Here is a 25,192-nt window from a genome sequence, read left to right as displayed (position 1 = left end):
CCCCCTCAACTTTTTGTTACAGTACAGTGAAATAAAGGTTAAGTATATGTAGTATATGATGTATAAAAAAATTGGTACTGAAAGAAGTTGACCTCTACACACACACGCACCCTGCCGAAATATGACTTTCGAGTTTGGGCAATCCCACCCCCTTCTTTTTTTGCGTGTCAACTTTATTCTGGTAAGTTTTTTTTTTCTCTTTGGCAGCCCCCCCCCCCCCCTCACGCTCAAAAATGATACTACGTCACTGCAACGCTCTCAGAAACGAAAAAATCTATTTATGAGGGAGGGGTTGTCATGGGCCAACTAATGAGAGACCCGTGTTTCCGGGGTATAGGGGACTGCAGGTTGTTGGTGTTCTTTGTTTGTTTGTTGTTTGTTTGTTTTTTGTTTGTGTTTTTTGTTTTTGTTTTTTGCTTACTTTATTAACATTAATTCCTGTGGAAAATGACTAAAATTACATTTCTTGGACAAATACATTGATTTTACATGTTCGGTATATCCTGAGCATACAGAAAATACATGTCTGTATTGTATTGTAAATTAGCCCATTAGATTACTTTTGTTTATTGCGAAAATCCAATCTAATTAAAATTAGATGTTAGATCCCTTCGTATACTTGGTACACTAACTTAAAACACGTTCAATTGTCAGAAAAGTAAAGACAAAGGAAGCTATGATTTTTTTTAAATGTTTAAATACTAGCAACTTAAATATTTGATCCTAAGAATAGGCAAAAACTTGAAATAAAAAAAATTTGGAATTTGGAATAAATATTTGTCAACGGCTGTTAGAAGGCGAGGATTCTGAAAAATAATCCACGAGCAATTATACTTATCCGACATAATTGTCAGCATGTATTGAATATGTAAACATATATACAAACAACTCTTATACGTATATAAGTATTTACTTTTGAATCAAAACATTTATTGTAATTCATTTTCAGTCTTATCAAATATTAATTTACATGTCTCATTAAAACAAAAATATTTGTGTAAGGCATATATAAACTAGAGGTACTGTGAGCAATGAGCTCAATAAATGACCCCCCCCCCCCCCCGCCTCCCATAATGTCCATGTGTTGTTATATATTGTTTTACGGTAATGTGTAAAGAGGAATAACTCGTCCTATCAAGTGTTATCCAGAAGCTTCTATATGTGACGTCATAGGTAAACATATAATGGCAATGTCCATGTTTTGCTATGGGAAACCCAAAATACGTGTCGAATAAAAAAGCAAAATAGGAGGTGCACAATGGCAATATGTAATAAAGATTTTGTGAAAGTTTCATTAAATTTCACTTAGTAGTATAGGAGGAGTTGCGGATAAGAGATAAAGCGTAACAGACGAACGGACGGACGTACAGACGGACGGAAATCCCGATTACTATATACCCTCCCACTTTTCAAGCGGGGGGTATAATGATAAGAACTCATTAAACTCGAATGGGGGCCACTGTGTTTGGGGTTGAGGGTTGGGGGATTACATTTGAATTTTAAGTGTTCCTCTGTCATCAAGCAGGATATAAATGAATATATCACAGAAAACAATCGGTTTTCATTGTTTTTTACCGGGATCGAAATCGCTCGCATTCCTTTTTATATGATTTAATGTCTTCATAAGTTTATTACCAAAATTGACCATTAGAAGGGGGGTTCTCCTGCACATTAAATATAATCATAGTCTTCTATGCTACTATTCCAATAATTATATAATATAATATAATTAATATTATCTTGACATTCGAATTTTCTGTTCTTGCACCTTACATACCATATTCTTGAGAATTGAACTTTTTTGGTGCCGGGGAAACATTTTTTTGTTTTTTTCATCAGTACATTTTTTTCACTAGTAATTTTTTTTCAATTTATTTAAGAGAAATATGTAGCTAATTTTTTTCTATTTAAGGGGATGAAGGATGTATGGTCACGTGACTCAGTTGATTTACGTCATAATCTCTGATAAAATATGTACAAAACCAGATTGAAACCACAGTACTTGTATAATTTTTTGACTGTTTGTTTGCGTTCACCATCTAGTATAAAAATATCTGCTGATTCAGAAAATATTCAAAATTTTTTGCAATTATTATCAAATTACGGAATAGATTAATCCACTCTGCCGTTTCCCTACTCTGCGCGTCCAGTGCGTCTTTGACGTCATAGTGGATCTCTTAGTTCAGTAAGATCATACACGGTAAAAACGGGTAGTATAAAATCATAAAAATGGGCCATATTATGTATATGGTAGGGTATTTTGTAAATTTCAGAACGCAAAAAATATTTTTACATGGTTGTTGACGGAAAAATTCTGTAGGTTTGTCTTATTTCGCTTATTTCAGGAATGTGTGACGTCATAGTTGGGTTTTCCCGTACTCGAGAAATGTAAACATGACACGTTTTTCTCATGATCATGACTCGTTTAACTTTGCCCCGTGCAATATTGAGCTCAGCTTCACCAATCGATATTTTTACAGTTAATCAATACAATGACAACCTTGAACTTCGACGTAAATTTTCAAATATTGAATGATAGGATTTTTTGCAAATTAATATTTTTATGGTTTAATTTGTCCTAAAAAAGTCGTAAATTTCCGTCTCCAGATGTGGTGTTACAAAAGAATCTTGCTTTTTCGAATTTTTAACCCTATTCATACTCTAAAATATTTTAAAAGACAGATTTCCGCTGGTATATTTTTTATCTATGGTGAAAAATTTCAATTATCGACCGAGTAATGGACACAGAAACACGGAGAATAAAAACTCCGCTCAGACACTGTGGGGTATGGTATTTGTCACTCAATATCTCAGAAATAAGTCTAGAAACCTATTGATATGTCCGCTTTATAGTATGTAGGACATACTAAATAAGATGTATACAAAATATGAAAAAAATTAAATGACAGGTATTTTTTCAGCTAATGGTCCTTCATCCCCTTAAATCGTATAATCACTGCAATGAAATGAAAGCAAATATCAAAAAGAAAAGACAGTTTATTTCTATTTCTCCAAGTTCCTCTGTTGGACTTTTACCAATTCTCATGGATTAAAGCGGATACACCTTCGTGGATGATTACATTGAAAGTAATAATGATAATAAATAAATTTTTAAAAAAGCAAAAAACAAAAGAATAATGACGTATTAATCAATCAACAGCTTAATTTCTCACATTCATATTTAATATAAGTAAGTAAGGATTTTCAGATGACGCTTACTACACGTTAAACGTATGACGTCGCGTCAAAATTCTTCGTAAAATCTCGACGTTCTGCCATAAATGATACAGTATTGAGCGTTATTTTTCCAATGCATACTTTTGAGTCAGGTATATGAATTATATATTATTTAATTCTAAAAATTCTAAGCTCTTTAAAATGTTTTGAACGGAGAAGGTCTGACAGCCGGCATTTTTTGGCCAATACCGTACTTTGTTCTTTATTAAATTGTCAAACTTTTCGGATTTTTAAAAATTTGTCTTCTGGAACAATCCAGGACTTTTTTAATAAGTAAGATCTATTTCTATCTTTTTAAGAGTGGAAAAACCATCTTGAAAACAAGTGCATGATTGTGTGCTGAAATGTGATTTAGATATTCATAATGCGCTACCAATTTTATCATCCAAAGAAATTTATTTTATACAGGAAAATTTTCGAACCCGTTTTATATTCGCCCTTGTCAAAATTGGGCAATTTATGTCTGTAAGTGCGAACTAGCAAAAAAATAACATGGGACGAAAATAACGTTGTACATGCAGTATCTGGAAAAATGAGTGAATGTATATCATACAAAAAGAATGCCTAAGTTAATTAAAGATGTTTGTATGGAATAAGCCAAACAAAAGAGTGTAGGTGATTCGCTTTAGGAATATCTTGAATTATCCTTTACAATTTACTAATTATTTAAATGGTTGGGATCTTTTATTCTAACTTACTTACCATCCTCACAGTCCGTTTTGCAAACAATTTCTAATTTTTTCTTTTCAAATGATTTACTGCATCGCTTCTTTGAAACCACCATCATACTATCAATTCTAAAGGTCCAATTATCCAGTTGATAAAGTTTCACTTGATTTGACTCATCTAAACCTTCCATTGTAGCATTACATTTTTTGGAACAGGAATTTTCTGGAAAAAAATAATTTAAGGAAATATTAAGTATTCCAATATTAATTTAAAAATTTAATTGAAGAAAAACACTTCCTGAATCTAAACTACTCAAGTTACTTGTATAACAATATTGTTTTTTTATTGTAATGTTTGAGCTGACAATTAAACTGCTTCTGTACAATATACTGTCCATCATATTTCTTTTTTTCCTACTTCGCTCTAGATGTAACACGCTAGTTACATGTGTTCTCCTAAAAATTAAAACTTGAAGCCCATTGGTCATATTGTCCACCTGGGCTCATTGGCTATGAAAAATCAGAATCAGTTCAGTGAGAATGTTTCCATATCAATATGACAGAACAAGGCTTTGCTTCTCTTGAAAGGAAGATTTTAATTTTTTTTTTTTGATAAATTCCTATATAACACTATGATCTTCCATTGTAACACCATTCCCACTGTATTCAAAACCAGTCCAACCCCAAAGAGTCAATTTTTGATTAAATCTTAATCTACACAACCTGAGGTTACTTCCAAATCAATATCTCAAACAAGGCTTTGTTTCCTATATATTCTTTTGTAAAACTTTGACCCCCCCATCGATGCCCCATTTATTACCAAGAATCATTATCAGAACAAACTTGAATCTACACTTTGTTAAGGTTTCCTAAAATTATCAACTGTTTTTATCCAGTGATTCCTAAGAAGATTTTTAAAACATGCTACAAAATTTCCATTATTTTCTTATTATCCCCCCTTTAAAACGGCATAACCTTTAACTGAACTTTACTCAGTTTGGCTGAAATTGGAGGTGTGGTTCTGCAGGAGAAGTCCAAAGGCAAAATGTTATCAAAATCTCTTTGGAAAGCTCAAGTAAAGTAGAACCTCCTGTTAAGGTCTTTTCATTTGATTTGAAACATTTTTGGTCAGTTCAGACTTTACACCGAAAACAGTGTATTATTCTGAAGCAACATAATTTTTAAGCTATAAAAATTAAGAATTTCCAATCTTTAGCAAGGAGTGATAATTCTTTAAATTATTATTCAATTCAAAATGTATCATCAATAAGCTTAACATTGAAAATTTTTCAAGCAACAATTTTCATTTTATGCATCTAAATATGATTCAAGGAATTTGGAAGTCTCTGAAAGGGTTTTGTAAAAAGTTGACATTTATAGTCCCTTACGAAAATTTTTCACACATATAGAGACGCCGCCACTTGCCGATAAAGAGCTGAAAATTTTGTCCTGTACTCTGCATTCAGGGCCATCGAGCAAGGGAGAGATTTTTCCTTCCACAACCCTATTGCGACATGGGACCTAGGTTTATATGAGGTCTCATCCGAAGGATCGTTCTCAACGTCCCACAGTGGGATTGAAATCCGTGAAGTAAGGATCAACTCCCCAACTCTACAGCAGACGCCCTATACTTTTTGTAAAGTAAGGAATAAAACGTATTCAGGGAAACTAGAGCCTTAAATACCAATGCTTATTAGCATGATGTGATGGCTTGCATTGAATCAAAAAATTGCACTATATATTATATATTGCACTATACAACATGTATATCATATAATAACTGAAGGGAATTAGGAGAAGCAGGGGATGCTCACTACTCCATGGCACATGATCCCAATTCTGATGTTTCGGAGGTCCATGTTTGCTTTGCTCCTATTTTGTATTGTTTTATGGACTTTGAGATTGAATACTGTTTGTTATCTCCATATCCTTCTTAGAATAGTGAAAAAGTGTAACAAGAGGCAAATGGGCCACGAGGCTCACCTGAGTACCTTTTGGCCATGTAGTTCTTTACCAGATTTCCCCCTTGTAATACTTACTGTAAAATCACATGTTTTTGAAGGGTCAATTTTTCGTGGTTTGAGTAAAATACATTGGTTCACGGGAATTTGATTTCGTGATTGACGAATTATTCAGTAGTAATATATGTACAAAATTGCATTTCGTTGTGGACATAAATTCATGTGTCTCTTCATACCCCGACAACCACGAAAATTAAACCCCACGAAAATTAGTGATTTCACAGTATTATGACCCCGCCCCCCTTCCCCAGGGTTCAAGATTTGAGGATTGCATAGTGGCAATGCCCTACCCCTAGGGATTATTTAGAATTCTGACTATCCGAGGATGCTTCCACATAAGTTTCAATTTTTCTGGCTCAGTGGTTCTTGATAGGGTTTTTTAATGGTCCCTTCCTATTTTTGTCTTTCCTTGATTATCTCCCCTTGTATGGGGACTTAGCCCTACATTTTAATAATTTAAACTCCCCTTTTCCCAAGAATGCTTTGCACCAAGTTTGGTTAGAATAAGCCAAGTTGTTATTGAGAAGAAGTTAAAAATGTGAAAAGTTAACAGACGGACGGACAGATAGACGGACGACGGACAATAGGTGATCAGAAAAGTTCACTTGAGCTTTCAGCTCAGGTGAGCTGAATTCAGGACCATTTCTCTGAATGCCTAGTTACCTAAAGTTTTTCAAACCTTAAATATATTTGTTGATCAATTTCAATTTTCAATATGTATAAAATTTTCTTTCTTATTTTTTTCTTAAATTTGGCCAATCCCGATCAAAAGTAAACCGATCCCAACCATAATTGTACAATTATTGGAAATAAATAACATTTTCCCAAGAATACTAGCCTGATCAGGTGTTTCTTGAATATATATATATATATATATATATATATATATATATATATATATATATATATATATATATATATATATATATATATATATATATATATATATATATATATTGATATATATATATATGAGAATTTGTTCTACACATTATCATTATCTATAATTATATTACTTTGAAGAAATATTGAGGGAAAATTAACATTAATTCGTGAATTCGTGAATATTTGACCATTTTCAATTACTGCTCTTCAAATGTTTTAGGAACATTAGGATCTAACTACCTTAACGTAATGTGATTGTCAAATTATGACGACGTATTGTCAATTAACAATGGTAATTTCCATTCCTACGTCGATACGATATATCCAGGAGAGCTTGAGATAAAATATACCACAGAGTCTGACACATCTGTTTCATACTTGGATATTTTACTTGAAAAAGACGTTAATGGTAACCTAACAACCAAGTTATATGATAAACTTTAACATTTCTATCGTCAACTTCCCTTACTTATGCAGCAATATACCTTCATACGGAGTTTATATTTCAGTTGATTCGATACACAAGAGCATGCTCTACGTATAAACAATTTCTAAAACAAAATAAATCAGTGACAAGCAAGTTGATGAAACAAGAATCAACAGTCTCGTTTAAAGTCATCATTTCGTAAGTTATATGGTCGATATAATGACCTTGTCAGCAAATACAATTTTTCATTGAGTCAAATGCTGACTGACTTTTTCACACCAATTGTTAGTCCATTATTCAAACACTGAATTGCCGACGGATTTTCACGTAATTTCCTGATCATGACAATGAGCACACGGCGGGCATGACCGGTCAGCAGGGGATGCTCACTCCTCCATGGCACCTGATACCACCTCTGATGTTTCGGAGGTCCGTGTTTGCTCTGCTCTTGTTTTGTATTGTTTCATGGACTTTGAGATTGAATACTGTTTGTTATCTCCATATCCTTTTTACCGTACATATATCTAGCTAAACTTGTACAGATTTCAAATCTAAACATAAATGCATATAATAAATAAATGCGTTTGACATTCGCGTTAATTTTTAGATTCCTCAAGGATTAACCTTGAAGGAAAATGAGCTCCAATATTGTCTTTTTTGGGGGGGTGGTGGGTGGAAAGAGGTATGAATTTTAATTTACTATTTCAGTGAATGGGAAATGAAATGACGAATGAATTGTTTCAATTTCATTTACCTGTTTCAAGCCAAAGTTGTGCCTCTTCTAATATAAACGAACATGCGTAGCTCCCTGATGCAAATTCCATTGCCGCTTCTAGACAAACTTCACTTAAAATTAATAAAAATCTAATTACAATTATTCAATTTACCTTTCTAAATATTTGAATTATTCTGTGTATTCATAAATATAATCATTAACAGCATCAAATCAAATCAGACAATGTATCCTATTTCTTAATGATCCATCAATTATGAAAAGTCCAGTTGAGTGGCAAGAAGCGTGGATCGTAATTCTATACAGGGCACTTGTTAAAATTCTAGCGTTATTTACGTTATCATAAGCAATCTTGCTACCAATTGAAAATATGAAACGAGCAAGCATTTAAGGTAGAATTCTTCTCATAATTCTTGTATTTGAAAATTAATGAAATTTTCACAATATCAAGAAGACACTATCACAAATTGAGTGTATCATTGAAATTATTAAATTTGATCGTTTTATATAAAGACAAGGTCATGTCAAGTTCATTAGCTCTTTCCTGGACATTAATAATATTAAAAAAATGTTGCCCATTATGCGATCCCTATTTGTATAATTTCAAAAGATTGAATGTTTTTCTTCTTAACGAAAATATATAATTGCTAATCCGAATTTTCTCTACTGAGATTGGGTGCTTATAAAAGCTTACTTAGTTTTAGTTTGTTTGAAAAATCTTATTTATTTGAGATATTTAAAACTTTAGTTCTTTATTATTAATTTAACATAGTAAATTCAAAAAGTTCTTCAAGTCTTCGATTATGTAAAAATTATAACTAAGTACATTGTTCTAAAATAATTTTGAGAGGCAGAAAAGAAGACATCATTCCACCAAAATATAGTCCCTCCGAGTTTTTAACGCGGTTTACCATTTCTTTAAATTAAAGTTGTACAATTGTGATGAGGAAAGAAAATATGTGTTTTTTTTATTTAAAATCTCTTGCACCTAAATATACATGTATAAGACAATAAGCAAATGTACTTTGACTATTTCATTTCGTCAGAAACCAGAAAAGAATCCTACCTTACATATCAGCTAGGTACTATTATCCAGAAAATCTCTCATTAAATAGATATGTATTTAGTAATTGATTAATATTTTTTTTATTTTTGTCAGTGTACAATGCAAGTAATTGATTACAATTGTAAAAAATAAGACACAATACATCACTAATTTAAATTATCATCATTAACGAGGGCTGTTCGGAAATCATTGAGACATTGTGTATAATATTCTTTCTAATAAACATCTTTCGGTGAAAATTCGCATACACATTTGACAAACTTTAAGAATTCTTAAGAGCAAGAAATATTTTCCAAATATTTAATTTCTTCTTTTCAATGATATATAAATGTGTCAATGGTAGGGGTATCCGAAGCAGTCACGATATCAGATATTGAAAATATGTAACACCAACGTTGAAACTCCCGGTGAAACCATAATACGAGCGAAAATAATTAAAGAACTATATGCGGTATATTACATATGTTTGCCCCCACAAAAGTCAAATTTTGAAAACTTCCTGAAATGTGCTGAATTCAATAAATTGTACGAGAAATATATGTTAACAGAAAATATTATAGTTCCAGAGCAGTGTATTCACAATTTCTGTTTTTATGACGTCACAAAATAGTCCGATTTTATATCCTTTTTCAGAAAGAGGACAAAATGGACAAAATTTCAACAATTTAAGCTTTAAAATTTATAGAGCGCATGTGTGTTCAGGAACAATATTGACATATTTCATTGATATTATCATTCTACACATTATATCAAAATATTTATCCTGAACACACATGCGCTCGGTGACTTTTATTTAAAATATCGACGAAATATGTACATTTTTCTGCAAAATTCATAAAAAACTGAAATTTACGTCATATTTGTGACGTCATTGCGTACATATGACGTCATTACTTATGAAATTATTCAGTGCTTTGAAGTCAGCATATACTCCCCTGTTTAAGGACTTAATTAAATATTACTCCATCAAAGTTTGATTTTGGGGGGCAAATGTTGGTTAATACCGCATATAGTTCTTTATGTGTAAAATTTTTAATTTAATTTTGACGTCAGATTGTGAAAGTTTGATCGGAATTTTGATCGGAAATACGGCGATTATTTAAAAAAAATAGGTGCGGTAGACATCTTATAACGACGACAAAGTTGATTTCGACGTCAAGGCAGAGCAGTGAGCATACCTAAAAATTCAACCAGAGTGAAATCAAGTACTCCAGACGATCATAAATTATTACTGAATTAATAACAATGACCTGCTTTAAGGTCAAGATCTAGTAAATGAAAGGTGCCTACAGATTTATCAAACTTGAGAAATAAATTCCTATATTGAAGCTTTACAACATTAGCTTGGTCAAATGTGGTGTTTCAGGGCATAATTTGTAGGTAAACAAGATGAAAAACTGTATTTTAAACTGTCATTTTCAATGAAAAATTAAGAAAACCAGTCATGAATATTGGACATTTTTTCATATTTGACAACGAAAATGTATCCAGATTGCCCACAGTCTCTCAGAAAACGGTAATTAGTATGTTCATTGCCTCTTCCTTAAATCAATATCAAATTTAAAATAGGTATCCGGTTTACTTTTCATATGATTTCATATTGAATGTCATGAAAATACCCTATTTTCTACATAGTTTTGCTAATGCTGCAAAGTACAGGAAAAAGAAAGTTGATATTGATTATGACGTCATAATGGATCTAGCACCAAACATTAGTATAAAGTTATTTGCTAGATCTTGACCTTAATGACAATGACCTGCATTGCATAAATCAGCACTGCACGATGTAAAGGCATCTTGTATACACCAAGTATGACACATGACAATTTTACGCTGGTGTAGCAACAGCGCATTTTTTTTAAATCGTTGAAGAAAAGAGAGATGTTAATTTTTGTAATATTTTATATGATAACAAACACAGAAGAGTAAACCCTTCCTGATCGTTTCGCATGCGAAAACATCTCCGGCTGAAGTGACGTTAAATTTACGTTAGCGATGCTGTTCCAGGTCGATGGACATATGAACGTTAATATTTTCAACGGAAATTATCTAATTGTCCTATGAATTAAAAATTTTGCATAATTGTTTTATTCGTTCTAAATAAAATGTTGCCGAAATTTCAAAGATTTATGTCTGCTATTTTATGGAGTTAAAGAAAATGTCTCTATAATTTCAAAACAGCCCTTGCAAGTTAAGTTTTGAAAGATTATCCATATTTGCTGCTAAATGAAAACATTTGTGTGTAAAAAATGTGTATAGCGAATTGTATTCTTTGCATTGACTAAAGGTCATTATCCTTTTCCAGCTAGTTTGGGTTTATTTTTCCATCACTTAAAACTATTTGCATACATTAATATTTGTGAAGTATACTAGCTATATATTTGAATTCCTTTCTTGAGCATAACCAAAAAAAAAAACACACACACGCCCACATCTGTTTTATCTGGGAACATTTAAGACCTAATGATTTAAGTGCGGTACCCCAACATATATGCTTCCAATTTAACGAACATACCTGTGAAAATTGTATGCTGAACAGCCAAAGTGTAAAATCGTGAAAATAAGCGACACTGAAATGAAATGTTTTTCAAAATAAAATGTATATCAAGTTAAACATTAATTAATATAAGTTACTGAATGATCGTTTCCAGTCACTCGGTCTAATTTATTGACTTTTCACACGGTTACAATATTATTAAACTTAACTATAACTGTCTGTTGACCGAATATGGAAGTAAAAAATCGGAAAAGAGGCCATTATTTACAAACTGAATTGACGACGGATTTTGATGTATTTCCCAATGATGACAAGGAGTACACGGGTCGACAGAGGATGCTCACTCCTCCATGGCACCTGATCCCACCTCTGTGTTCCGCGTTTTCTCTGCTCCTATTAAGTATTGTTTTTATTGACTTCTGAGCTTGAATACTGATCGTTATCTCCATATTATTCGTAAGAAAATTTGAATCACCATCAAACGGAACTCTCTTAAACCATGGTACAATGACTCAATCCATGAAGTAAGGAAACGGAGAAGACAGTTGGAGCGTAAAGCCATGAGCTCAGGCTTGGAGGTGGATAGACAGATGCTTGCAGAACAGTCCCGAGCTGTGGTGCATATGATCAACTCTCCAGTTATTATCAGGAAAAGCTCACCACAGCGGACAGTAAAGAGACTTTCAGATTTATTAGTAGTCTAATGAATTACAATGCAGGAACTCTTCTACCACCGGCTACTAATGACCAGACCCTTGCCGAAGATTTTGTTCAGTTTTTCTACTAGAAAGTTCAAAAGATCCGGCAGGGTCTTGATAATACAGATCTCCATAACAATACAGCTTCTTCAGACCTGGATAAACCAGTGCCTCAGCTTGGCTTCTTCAAGGTCCAGACGCATGAAGAAGTAAACAAGGTCATCAATAGTTGCGCAAATAAGATCTGCTCACTGGATGTCATCCCCACTGTGCTCTTAAAGAGCAGTGCTGTTCTCTCTGTGATGCTGCCGACAATTACTGAATTGGTAAATACATCACTTTCAACCGGGGTCTTTCCAAATAAGCTGAAACGTGCAATAGTTACACCACGTCTTAAAAAGCCAGGACTGGATATGAATATCTTTACTAACTATAGACCAGCCTCAAATATTCCTTTCATCAGCAAGGTCATCGAACTTGTTGTTGCACAACAGCTTAATTGTCATCTCACCAGAAACGGTCTTCATGATTACCTGCAGTCAGCTTACAAGACTGGTACCAGCACTGAAACAGCCATCTTGCGAATAAAAGCAGACGTAGAAGCAGTACTGGATGAAGGTGATGACATGCTCCTGGTCCTTCTCGACCTGATTGCAGCATTCGACATCATCGATCACACCCTCTTACTGTAGAGACTACATGTGGAAGTTAGACTGACGGACACGGCACTCCGTTGGGTACAGTCTTACCTGAGTAGCCACACTCAAGCAGTAAACATTAACAACAGTGTGTCTTCAGATGTGCCACTGTCCACTGGAGTGCCACAAGGGTCTGTTCTCGGTCCCCTCCTCTTTCTGGTGTACCTTTTACCACTCAGGAGAGTCATCAATCAATATGACATTAGCCCTCATGGATTTGCAGACGACACTTAATTATACAACCGTCTGAGTGTAAAAAACAATGTCAGGCGTACGGAACAAGTCAAGGTAATGGAGGAATGCATAGCGAATGTCCGAACCTGGATGACTGTAAATAAACTCAAACTGAATGATACAAAAACCGAGATAATGGTGATTGTCAGTACCCATAACCAGTACCGTGTTAAGAACATTCAGCTGAAGATTGGTGACGCAAAAGTGACAACTCAATCTACTGTTAAAAACCTAGGTGCTGCCCTGGATGCCACCTTATCAATGGAAACACAAGTCAGCTACATGGTAAAAAAGATATATTTCAACATTAGGAGAATCTCCAAGGTGAAACAACATCTCACCCAGGAAGCGTGTGCAAAGGTCATCAATGCAACAGTCGTATCCCACCTCGACTATCACAATGCCCTTCTGCTAGGCATAACTGATCGAACCATGCACCGATTACAAGTGACTCAGAACAATGCTGCGCGTTGTCTCACAAAAACATGCTACAGACAACATATCACGCCAGCACTTCAACAACTGCACTGGCTGCCTCTAAAACAACGTGTTGTGTTTAAAGTGCTGACTACTATGCACAAGTCTCTACACTCCTCCTCAGCATCACCATATATGAGAGAGTATGCCCTACTTATCAGCCACAAAGGACTTTAAGATCATCGTCTGACAAATGGAAACAAACTGTAAAGAAATCATCAAACAAATATGGTGAAAGAGCCATAAGCACATTAGGCGCACAACTGTGTAACAACCTGCCTTTAGAACTACGAGAGCTTAAGCAAATGGAGCATTCCGCTAGAACCTAAAAACACTCTTGTTCAAGCGTGAATATAACCTATGAATGTAAAATCCCAGCACAACATCAAGGACTCCATGTGTAACCTCTCGTGAACTCAACTTCAGAAGTACTATCCTGTGTACATATCAGTTTTTATTTTCATTTTATTTTGCCTCGTTTACGTTAACCAAATTCATCTTACTACCATTTTTTATATAAGGTCCTTCTTTGTTTTATTTACTTTCCATATCAAATTTATAGGTTTTATTGATATATTGTTATTAAATGTTCGCAAAACCATTGTACAGCGCATAGAAACTATATGTGATTTTGCGCTTTATAAATTAATAAAATAATAATAATAATAATAACAATAATAATAAATTAGAAATTGATTTGGACTTAATTTTAGAGAGTAGTCACTATAATATAAAAAGTAGATGCAAATGATAATCTTAAAAGGGTATGTTTAAATTGAAAAAGTGTTATATTGCTGCTAACATTTACATTATGATTTGTAAATTTTACTCTAATCTGTAAATTTTACATTGAATTTTAAAGCGTACGTGTGTATGCCCTGTTCCCTGAATTTTACATGAATGAGGGTTGTCCCAAAAACGTGGTTGAACGTGGTATACGGGATGTTGCAGACGTTGTTCATTAAGTAAAACAACATGAAGACCTAGCGCCATTGGACTTCGTATTTTCTGCTTCTGAAAGCCATCTTGCGAGGATAAAAATTTGATTAAGAGGAAGAAATTACAAGGGCAGTTCTAAATTTCAATGCATTCCTACGTAATGAATTGAGACAAATACTGACTGCCGTTTTTCATAATAATTGTTTGTATATCAATTATACACTGAATTGACTACGGATTTTTCCGTTATTACCCGATCATGACAAGGAGCACACGGCGGGTGTGACCGGTCAGCAGGAGATGTTGACTCCTCCATGGCACCTGATCCCACCTCTGATGTTTTGGGGGTCCGTGTTTGCTCTTCTCCTATTTTGTTTTATGGACTTTAAAGTTGAATACTGTTTGTTATCTCCATATCTTTCTTACTACAGTAAATATCAATTAAAAATGGGTTATAAAGATGCCACGAGAAGTGTATAGCCAGGATTACTTTGAAAAAGAGTGAACATGAAGTTAATTAGGATTATTAATATACCTTTACTTATTTTTTCCCTAAATAAAAATTAGATAATTAAATGTAAATATTCCCCTAGAAATCACTATAAATCGACTTATCCCCGTGAGTTAGTCAGATAAGCTAATTCCTGCTTCAGACGCTAATTCCTTGTAATCTGTAATCCTCTAGATTTTACCTTTGTATCGGTATGATATGTTATTGATCCTAACCCCGTGCGTTACTCAAGTGAGCTAATCCCCGCTCCGAAAGCAAATTCCCAGTCATTCGTAACTTTCTTTTGTATCGGTTTAATAAAACAGTTCATAAACAGTTAAAAACTATATATTTGTGGGAGTGAGCAGAATTCCAGTTCCCCTTGACAAGGACCATGTCCCTCTTTCCATATTTCGGGAAATAGTTCTGGCCTTGGGGAATCGGAATCTTGCTAGCTCTGTCAATGATATACTTTAACTGTATAGTAACGTTAATGTTCGCGCACCGACCTACACAAATACACTTTCTTTATTTTCACTTAATAGTGTTATTTATACATAATAGTGTTATTTATAATATTATTGTTATAAAACCTAATATTTTAGATCATTAAGAGTTTTTTTTTATTTAATTAAATTCTTTAACATATATCCATTTTGTCATTTTTTGCAGAGAACAAAATAACTTCCTTGTTCAAAATTCCTTATGAATGAGGATAACTTTAAGTGGTCTACTTTAAAGTTTATGTCCTTGTTCTATTATTATAGAATTAAATGCTTATGTATCGACTGTTAAGTGATGTCTCGTGAAAACTTCCGTATTATTGCTAAATTTGCTCCAGTAAAAACGTATCTGCAGTACTTGGCCATTAGTGTGTCATAATTTTATATTGCATTTCATAAAAAACGCAATTTTTTTTAAAATATCATTGCAGTGTTATTTGTTGCTTATTTCTTATTACTGAAACATAATAATTAAATACAGAATTCTTTGTGCTTTCTTCACATTATTTCATAATAATTGTATCTGTTGGTATTCCTGCAACATAACAGGTGAAAAGAAAATCAAATTTGAAGGCTCTTATTTGCTAAGAAATCATGATAGTAATTTGTGCTCAGAAATTTTTGTCTTTGCAAATTCATTTTTATTCTCAATGAATTGTGTATCATTTATTAGGCGCTTAAAGACAAGAAAATTTGAACAACTCTGTATGATTCAATGAAAAAATAATGGAAAGTTAACATTAGTCTCAAGTTTTTATAAAAATCTGGGTTTCCAATTCAATCTAGTGTAAAAGCGCAATTATGACTCACTTATGGCCATACACTGTACATTGTAACTTGCGTGAAAATTAAGCATAGATCAGAGATGGCGTCTTTGGATGATTATGAATAGATAACTCTGTACTATATGGTTCAGGTCAAGTACTTATTTTATGAAAAAGAATATACCATTGACTGATACATATTGAACATTAATGAATACAAAATAATGATTAAATTTCAGATATTTTTCCCCTCGCAATGGAGTTGGGAATAGTCAATAAAGTACGTGCGTGTGTTTGTGTATGTTAGTTTGTCCCTGTGTGAAACAGAAGTGACGTAATTTACATTGGGATCTACGTCGAATGCTGTCTAGATATGCTCTTTGCGACAGGATGTCCAGCTTTGCGATGCCCTTGTTATGAATTAACTTATATTTAGGGAACACTGTTATTCAATTGTACATAAAAATGAAATACTAAGAACTTGATCTTGTTTTTCATGTGTTAAAATCCCAGGATTGAAACAAATCGGAGTTTGTTGATTTGAAATTTTAAGCATTCATAATAGTATACAAGAATACAGGTTCAAAGTTCAAACAGATGATGTCTTGATATTAATGCATCATCAAAGCCAATCTGTATTCATGAACATTTATATAATATGGATTATTTTTAAAAGAAGGCGGATTCTAAGGGAAAATCTGTTGTTTCAAAAATAAGACATTTATATATGAGCAAAGAGAAAATATCTTTGAACCAGTATGAATAATATATATATATATATATATATATATATATATATATATATATATATATATATATATATATATATATATATATATATATATATATATATATATATATATATATATATTTCAAAAAAGGTAAAAAAGAAAACACAAAAATCCTCAGTTAAGCTTTAGCGCTTTCATTTTTCAATCTTCAGAAGCTTACAATAGTATATATATATATATATATATATATATATATTAGCATTGAATTCATATTTTTGGCTGTCTTCGGTCCTATAACACACCTGGCCGTGCCCACAAATTGAATACCGCGCGTTAGCGCGGTATGATAAATTTGTCGGCACGGCCAGGTGTGTTATAGGACCGAAGACAGCCAAAAATATGAATTCAATGCTTATATTTACATTCTCTAATTTTCCTTCTTCATAATTGCTTATTTCGTTTATCTTTAATGTGAATTTAACGCCCTTCAAAACTGACGCGGTTAATAGACGTAAGAGCCGTTTGTGACGTCAAATAACGTTAAATGACGTTGCAAAGTTAAAATAACGCAAACAAACATTGCGAGAAAAAAAGTGAAAAATTCAATCTCAACGCACATTACGTTAATTTTTACGTTAATTTTTCAGGGTTATAGTTTTTCATTAAATTGAAATAAAACATTTTACATTTTGTTGTCCCTAAAGTATTGAAAATTATAATAGTTCCTGCTGTGTATTCTAACGCGCGGTGACAAGGTTTCGCGTGTGTTATAGAAATTTGAACGTCGTGGGTTTCTAATGGATTTCTTAAGGAAAATTAAACTGAATGTAAATATATATATATATAAAATAAAAAGGCAACACTTGTTAAAACGTAAGCGCTTTCATTGTCTTCTTCAGACGTTTTAAACAATTTAAACTTATGACGTAATAACGTTACCTGGTGGTAACGTCAAAAGCAATACAATGACGTCACAATACTGAAAGAGGAAAATATTACATGAGTTAAAAGAAAATAAGCATATTGTTCGCATACAAATGTCAGTGTTTTACAAAAATATAAAATGTCTAAAGTGAACTATTTAGTGATGGTTTTAACAGTTTTATAAAGTATTTCTCCTTTTCTCGTCTTTGCACCACATTGTCTGTATAAAGTTGGTAAAATGGAAAAACTGAAAATTGTCCCTGGCCACAAATATCAAGATGTCCGCTTACATTTATTTTACGGTATTCAGGTTGGTTAATGTGCTGTTTGTGTATGCGGATACGTGTACGTAGTGTGGTTCCAGTTACCGATATTAGCAGACCTATTTTTGTATTTATATGAAGCACATTTGTGTAAAATCTTATGCGTCAAAATAAGAAAACAATTGATGTGGTCTTCAACTTGCCCGTGTGGTGCATGAGTTAGTGTGTCTGCTTGTGAGTCGCGAAGTAAGGAGTTAATCCTTACGTCGCTGGTTCGAATCCCACTGTGTGAAGTGGAGACCAGTCCTTAAAACCGTATAAACCAAAGTCCTGCGTCGCAGTAGATGGCACGAAAAAGATCCCTCCCTGCTCAATGGTCCTGAGTGCCGAGTATAGGACAAAATTTGCAGCTATCCACTGGCAATTGGCGACGTCTCCATATGAATGAAAAATTCCTGAGAGGAGCGTAAACAAAATACAATCAATCAATCGATATTTAGATATATCGACGACGTATTTTCAATTGACAATGTAAATTCCATTCTTATGTCGATACGAAATATCCTGGTGAGCTTGAGATAAAAGAAACCACAGAGTCTGACACATCTGTTTCATATTTGGATATTTTACTTGAAAAGGACGTTAATGGTAATTTAACAAGCAAACTCTATGATGACTTACTTTCAATCGTCATCTTTCCTTACTCAGTTTATATATCTTAGTTGATTGGATACGCAAGAGCATGCTCTACGTATGCACAATTTCTAAAAAGAGGTAAATTATTGACAAACAAGTTGAAGAAACAAGAATATCAGCAATCTCGTTTAAAGTCATAATCTCCAAATTCTATGGTCGATAAAATAACCTTGTCAGCAAATACAGCTTATCATTGAGTCAAATGCTGATTGACGTTTATCATACTAATTATTAGTCCATAATTTATACACTGAATTGACGACGGATTTTTCCCGATCTTTACAAGGAGCACACACGGCAGATGTTACCTGTCAGCAGGGGATGCTTACTCCTCCATGGCAATTGATCCCACCTCTGATGTTTTTGAGGATATTGTTTGCACTGCTCCTATTTTGTATTGTTTTATGAATTTAAGGTCATGAATACTGTTCGTTATCTTCATATGTTTCCGTAAATTTATATCCTGTGGTTTACTAAATGGTTGAAAAGAAGATTTCCTTTTGAAATAATCTTCAGTGAATCCAGGAAGGAGAAGTTTTTATATTCTTCCTTTAAGATAAAATAATGAACACGCAAAAGAAAATTTACATCAAATCAATATTGTGAATAGCTATATGATTTCTACTATTTGTTTTAATAAATTCATGGGAATATATTGTTTTAATGAAATAAATCTTTTTAACGGAATAATAAGTCTAAAGCTTTATTCAAAAAATTTGCGAGATTATATTAATCATATTGTTACGATTTAACATATCGAATCCAGGATTGATTGAGAAAAATACTTTGCAGTCTCACACATCATGCATTATCCCAAAAATATTAAAGAAAACTACAAGAAGTGATTAAACACTTGTTCAAAATCTTATTTTTACAGTGAGATATAAATTTATATAAGCAGTAAAATGTCTTCCTTTGTTTGTTAGTACGGGAATTAACATAGAAGTTATTGCAGGAAAAATTACATAACACAGTTACTGAGACATTAATTTCCATACTAACAACCATAGAAAACATTTTTGTTTAAATAAAGTAAAAAACATGTAAGCCAAGTCACGCACATAAAGGTCTGCTGCGATCTGTTTCGTTTTATATCTACCTAACTCAGAAATAATTAGAAAGAATATTTAAACTATTTACGTAGTGTAAACATCAACAAAACCCTCATTTTCCTGATTTTACTGATTTATACGAGCAAAATTTGTTTGTTTGTTTTTAAAATATCTCTACCAGTAGTTGATTCTGACAAATTTTTTTCATTTCGTAGGATCAGAGACATAGAAATTTAAAAAATGGAATTACGAAAAAATTATCATTGCATATTTTATAATATAATTCCACACTTATAATATAAATTTTAACCATAAAAATCTCTTAACATCTTAATTGCTTATCATGAACGCGTTTTTTGCAGAATAATATGCTTTATAAACCTTATGACCAAGCATGAAAAGGATGAGAGATAAAAGTTATAAAATTGATGTTTTCAATACTTCTAATTAGAAAAAAATGACTTATCTAGATTGTGTGTTAAAGAAATTAAAAATTAAAAGAAACACACTTGGGTTTAACACGAGAATGTATACATGTCTTGTCTTAAAGATTTTATTACAGTGTATCTACACGGTACCTACCGCCCAAGTAAAAGATTCACATTAAGTAGTTCTAGAACTTAAAGGGATCTGTGAGTAATTTGTTAAGATTTGAAAAAAAAATCACAAAAAAAAATCTTGTAGAAAAAAATCTTTACTTACAATCTTTAACGAATACATCATTCCATTTCGCCATTTTTGCACAAAACATATAACTTCCTGTTTTATTTTTTGTACTATGGTTTAAGTGTCCCGTTTGAAATATAACGTCCTTGTCCTTTTTTAAGGTTTAAATGACTTTAACAACTTGATATTATGACAGAGGGAGAGTTCTGTATTATCACTTAATTTGTTCCTGATACATTATTTCATACTAAGTAATAAATATAGGATTTTCGCATCTGCAATATGACTGATGTCACAATAGCTGTGTCAGCTCATGGATCTGCGGGGCTGATACGGATCACACCTCGAGTCAATAATACCTTAAAAATATTACTTGCGATAATACACATATTTTTTGGTACATATCCACTTAATTCTAATTTTTTGAATATACGGATCATCTAATTGACAGATATTGTTTCAAACTACATGTCCTATCGGGTATATTTGAAATAGAATTAGAAGCATACCAAAACTATTTGAAACTATAACCTTTGTAAAACTTAGAACTTCGTGTATGGTTATTTATCCATTTCTTCTTAAGTTGTACTTTTATATTACTTATTATGTAATAAACATTATAAAAACATACCTTTTTCCACACCACATCCTGTGATTAGTCCTCTAACAATATCAACATTCGGGCCGTTTAGTAAATTTTGTATATTTTCACTGAATCATAAAAGAACTTTCATCACTTGATATCTTTTCAAAACCCCTGGTAATGTACGCTATTTTTTGTCTAGAAACATGTGATGGTTCTATAATTCTAAGTTTAAAATATCTGGAAAAATTTTCAGTTGTTAAGGTACGTTGCTTATGTCTTTAATGAACAATGATTAAACATTTAATGATTACCTGTTGAACACAAAGTTACAAATATAGAGAGTAATTTGTCCTATTCATATTTATATATCAGCTTTTAATTGAACACTACTCTACAACTAAAGGACTTTTTCATTCAAAAAGATCGTAGACATCCGTTATTTAATGTCACATTGTAACCAAATTTTTAACACATATTAAAGGAAGCTCTAAACACTGTATTATAAAGAGTTCTGTTCATATTGTAGTTTTATGCAGTAAGATTGATTTGCTCTTTGAATTTAGATAGAAAAAAAATGCTTACTTACACTTAAGTACACAATTTGTTATAATATAAAATAGGGATTGCAATCCATCGTAGAATTGCTAATCGGTTGACCTTGAAACGTTCCGACCGATTAAATAACCGGTTAATCTTATCAAAATTTACATTTTGACATTTTTTTTTCATATACACAAAAAGGCTAAAAGGACGTCAGAAGTTACATACTGTTTATTATTTTGATCGGTCAATTTTATGTACATAAGAGTACATTTCACTTCAATTTCAACAGACAAGAATAAATTAAGAAAACCATGGATCTTGCTTGAGAAATCAGATAGGGAAAATTTTCCAACGCAGATGTTAAAGAAGGGAATTCGGCGTTGTCACCATCATCAGATCTAGTCTATGTATTTCAATTTATTTACAATTTACAACGTTCTTTATAATAATATAATTTAATGCATAACGGCAAATTAGTTACCTACTATAATTAAACGTTGTTGTTTTAAATAACAAATAGCAAATAGCAAATAATTTCATTTTGTAGTATTTTGAGGACCATATATTTTGTGTGACGTCATAGTAAACATTTCCCGTACAAGTTAGGCCCGCGTCGTAACTGTAAACTTAACTGTGCTGCGCAAAATGTATACGTTGTCTGTCGTCGTTGTCGTTGTCGTATATTTTCATCTTCTGCTTCAGAACCACTGAACCATTATTAACCAAACTTGCCACAAAACATTCTTAGGTTAAGAGGATTTAAATGTGTTCAAATGAAGGGTCACACCTTCTTCCAGTGGTAGATACATGTAATTATGAATTATGAATTAGTAAAAAATTAATGGCATTTTTTTTTTATCTTCTTCTCAAGAACCACCGGGCCAGGAAAAAATGAAAGTTTCTCGGAAACATCCTAAGGTGGTGTAGATTCAAAGTTGTTCAAATTATGCCCCCTGGGAAAAGGATGGAGCCATAATTGAAGTCCTTAGTTTTTAAATCGGAATGTATACTGAAAATATTTTAAAAAAATTTTCTCAAGAACTGCAAAGTTTTCCAAATGAGTGTATAGGGAAATATTCTTCTCAAGAACAGCAAAGCTATGATTGGTCATATTTATATGAAAGCATTCTCAGGTGGTGTTTATTCAAGTTTGTTCAAATCATAACCCCCGGGGGTTACCTCAGGTAGAGTGGCGTCACAATGGACAATCAAAGAGTGTATAGGGTAAGGGAAAATCTTCTTAAGAACAGCAAAGCCATGATTGGTCATATTTATATTTAATCATCTTTCGTTGGTGTAGATTTAAATTTCTTCAAATTAATCACACTCCGGGGGAGGGGAAGGGTCGGAACACAATGGTCGATCAAAATTTAACATTAGAAATTATAGGAAAAATAATCTCAAAAAACATTAGAAATTACAGGAAAAATAATCTCAAAAACAGTAAAGCAGTGATATTTTTTTTATATCGATGTATCCTCAGCTGGTGTGTATTCAAGATTGTTCAAATCATGCCCCTCATGGGTTGGGTGAGGCAACGATGGTCGATCAAAGTTTTTCTTTGCTTTTTCCTAGCTAGTGCTCAGGTGAGCAATGTGGCCACTGGGCCTCTTGTTCCATATTGCCCTTTCATATATTGTACATATTACTTATACATGTATAGTGTATGTTCTTACGTATTGAATCAATTGATATTTTAAAAAAAAACCCAATGACGACAGAAAAATTGAAGACAACGGGTTTATCGTTTTTGTTATAAGGTTATCATTAACGTCTTTTTTAAGTAAATTATCCATATGAAATAAATGTATTGGACATTGCGGTATCTTTTCTTTCAAGTTAAATGGGATATGTAGTCTTCCAAAAAGAAACAAGATGTGTTTGTGTTTTAAACTGCTTGCATACGGCAGCGTATACCGAGGTCTGAAGGTTCTCAAATGCAAGTCAAACTGCAAATTCAAGGACAAAAGGTCAAAATTGTTAGTTCCAAAAGGAAGTTCTTTTCATAAGAAAAAAACACGTGAAGAGTGAAGGCCTTAGTACTTGCCGTTCAATAGTGATGACAAGGTAAAGTCTTCTTGAAAGTAGGTCAAACTTTAAGTTCCAGGTTAAATTATTTTCACCATTTGAAACGTCCTGTCACAAGAAGTATACTTGTTACTTATTAAAGCCCTAGCTCAAACTGTACAAAAGTTATGGCCAAGGCTGAAGTTTAATGTTTTTGGTAAAAGTGTTTCAAACACTAGGGTCAGAGGTCAAATTAGGCGATATCCTAAGGAAGTCATATATACTTATGGAATGTGAAAATGATAGCCCCACACACGCAAAAGTCATGGGCAAGGCTAAAATTTCAATTGCAGACAAACAGACAGACGGAAGGACAGAGCCAAAATAATATATACCCGAATCTTCGACTTCGGGGAAATAAGGATCGCCGACTGAAGAATTTTTTTATTCTGTAATTTATACACATTCAAAATAGATTTAACGAAACATTTTAGGGAAAAATTTTTATTATTAGACAATAAATTTATTCTATATGCAAGAAAATTCAATAAATCTTCCATCCAGAGAACGATGAATACGATCCTCTTGCATAAGCTGCCAGATACCCGGAAGCCACGATGACCTTGTCTCCTTTCTTGAGACGGACAACAATTGTATTGGAACCGCCATTCCAAAAATTTTGTGATGTCTGCGTATTATTAATTGCAGTGAATCCTTTATATGTACCATTAACTTTAAGGTATGGGTGGGCTGCTTTACCAGGATCAGTCAATGTTGTCCAGGTAAACACATATACGCCACCAGAAGGCGCTGTAAAGGTTCCTGTTGCTTTGTTGTATGCATTACCATCATTCACAAGAACTGTGTCATAGATCCATGTCTCGTGTTGCTTGTAACTTTTTGTTTTTGACAATTAAGCCGAAAATGCAACATTGTCTGGAAAATTAAAAAAGAAATTATCAACATTTTGTTATGATTCATTTCATGTTATTTAAAATATACTGTACACAGCAGGTATAAAAGGCTAAAAAAGTAATTGAAAAATACATGAAATAAAAATGAATATTATCGTGGTTGTTGTATTATCTCTTTAAATCAAATACTTAGAAAAATTACCATGACCAGCGTGTCCACATTTGCCTTCTCTGATGACAGAGTCTAATCCATTCTCCATATTGCTTGCCTGTGTTTTCAAATATTCTAAAAGCGACTTGTGTCCAGAAACAACATTGATCTCCACAAGTAACACAATTATTATAATGTTTTTCATCTTTTCTGAAATCTTAAGGATTGAATACATTGTTATATAATTATATATAATAACAAGTAGAGGATAATCGAGCAGAAAAGTATTTTGAAAATACATTTACCAAAAACAAATAGGAGA

The 25,192-nt window shown here is 32.8% G+C and overlaps 1 protein-coding gene across 1 annotated transcript; it reads right to left on the bottom strand.

Annotated features, from left to right (window-relative positions):
• Positions 1-24,349: 24,349 nt before the first annotated feature.
• On the bottom strand, positions 24,350-24,979 carry LOC134277582 (complement C1q-like protein 4). Its single transcript, XM_062759906.1, has 2 exons — positions 24,922-24,979; positions 24,350-24,666 (listed from the first exon to the last, which is right to left on the bottom strand). Exons 1-2 carry the CDS (start codon positions 24,977-24,979, stop codon positions 24,350-24,352), a joined length of 375 nt encoding a protein of 124 aa, XP_062615890.1.
• Positions 24,980-25,192: the final 213 nt, after the last annotated feature.

The sequence above is a fragment of the Saccostrea cucullata genome, unplaced genomic scaffold (genome assembly GCF_032062105.1).
Source record: "Saccostrea cucullata isolate Sc308-1 unplaced genomic scaffold, CSIRO_AGI_Scuc_v1 ctg6737, whole genome shotgun sequence".
Classification (NCBI taxonomy): domain Eukaryota; kingdom Metazoa; phylum Mollusca; class Bivalvia; order Ostreida; family Ostreidae; genus Saccostrea; species Saccostrea cuccullata.
The sequence above is the reverse complement of the archived record's forward strand: the minus strand, read 5'-3'. Positions and strand labels throughout refer to the sequence as shown.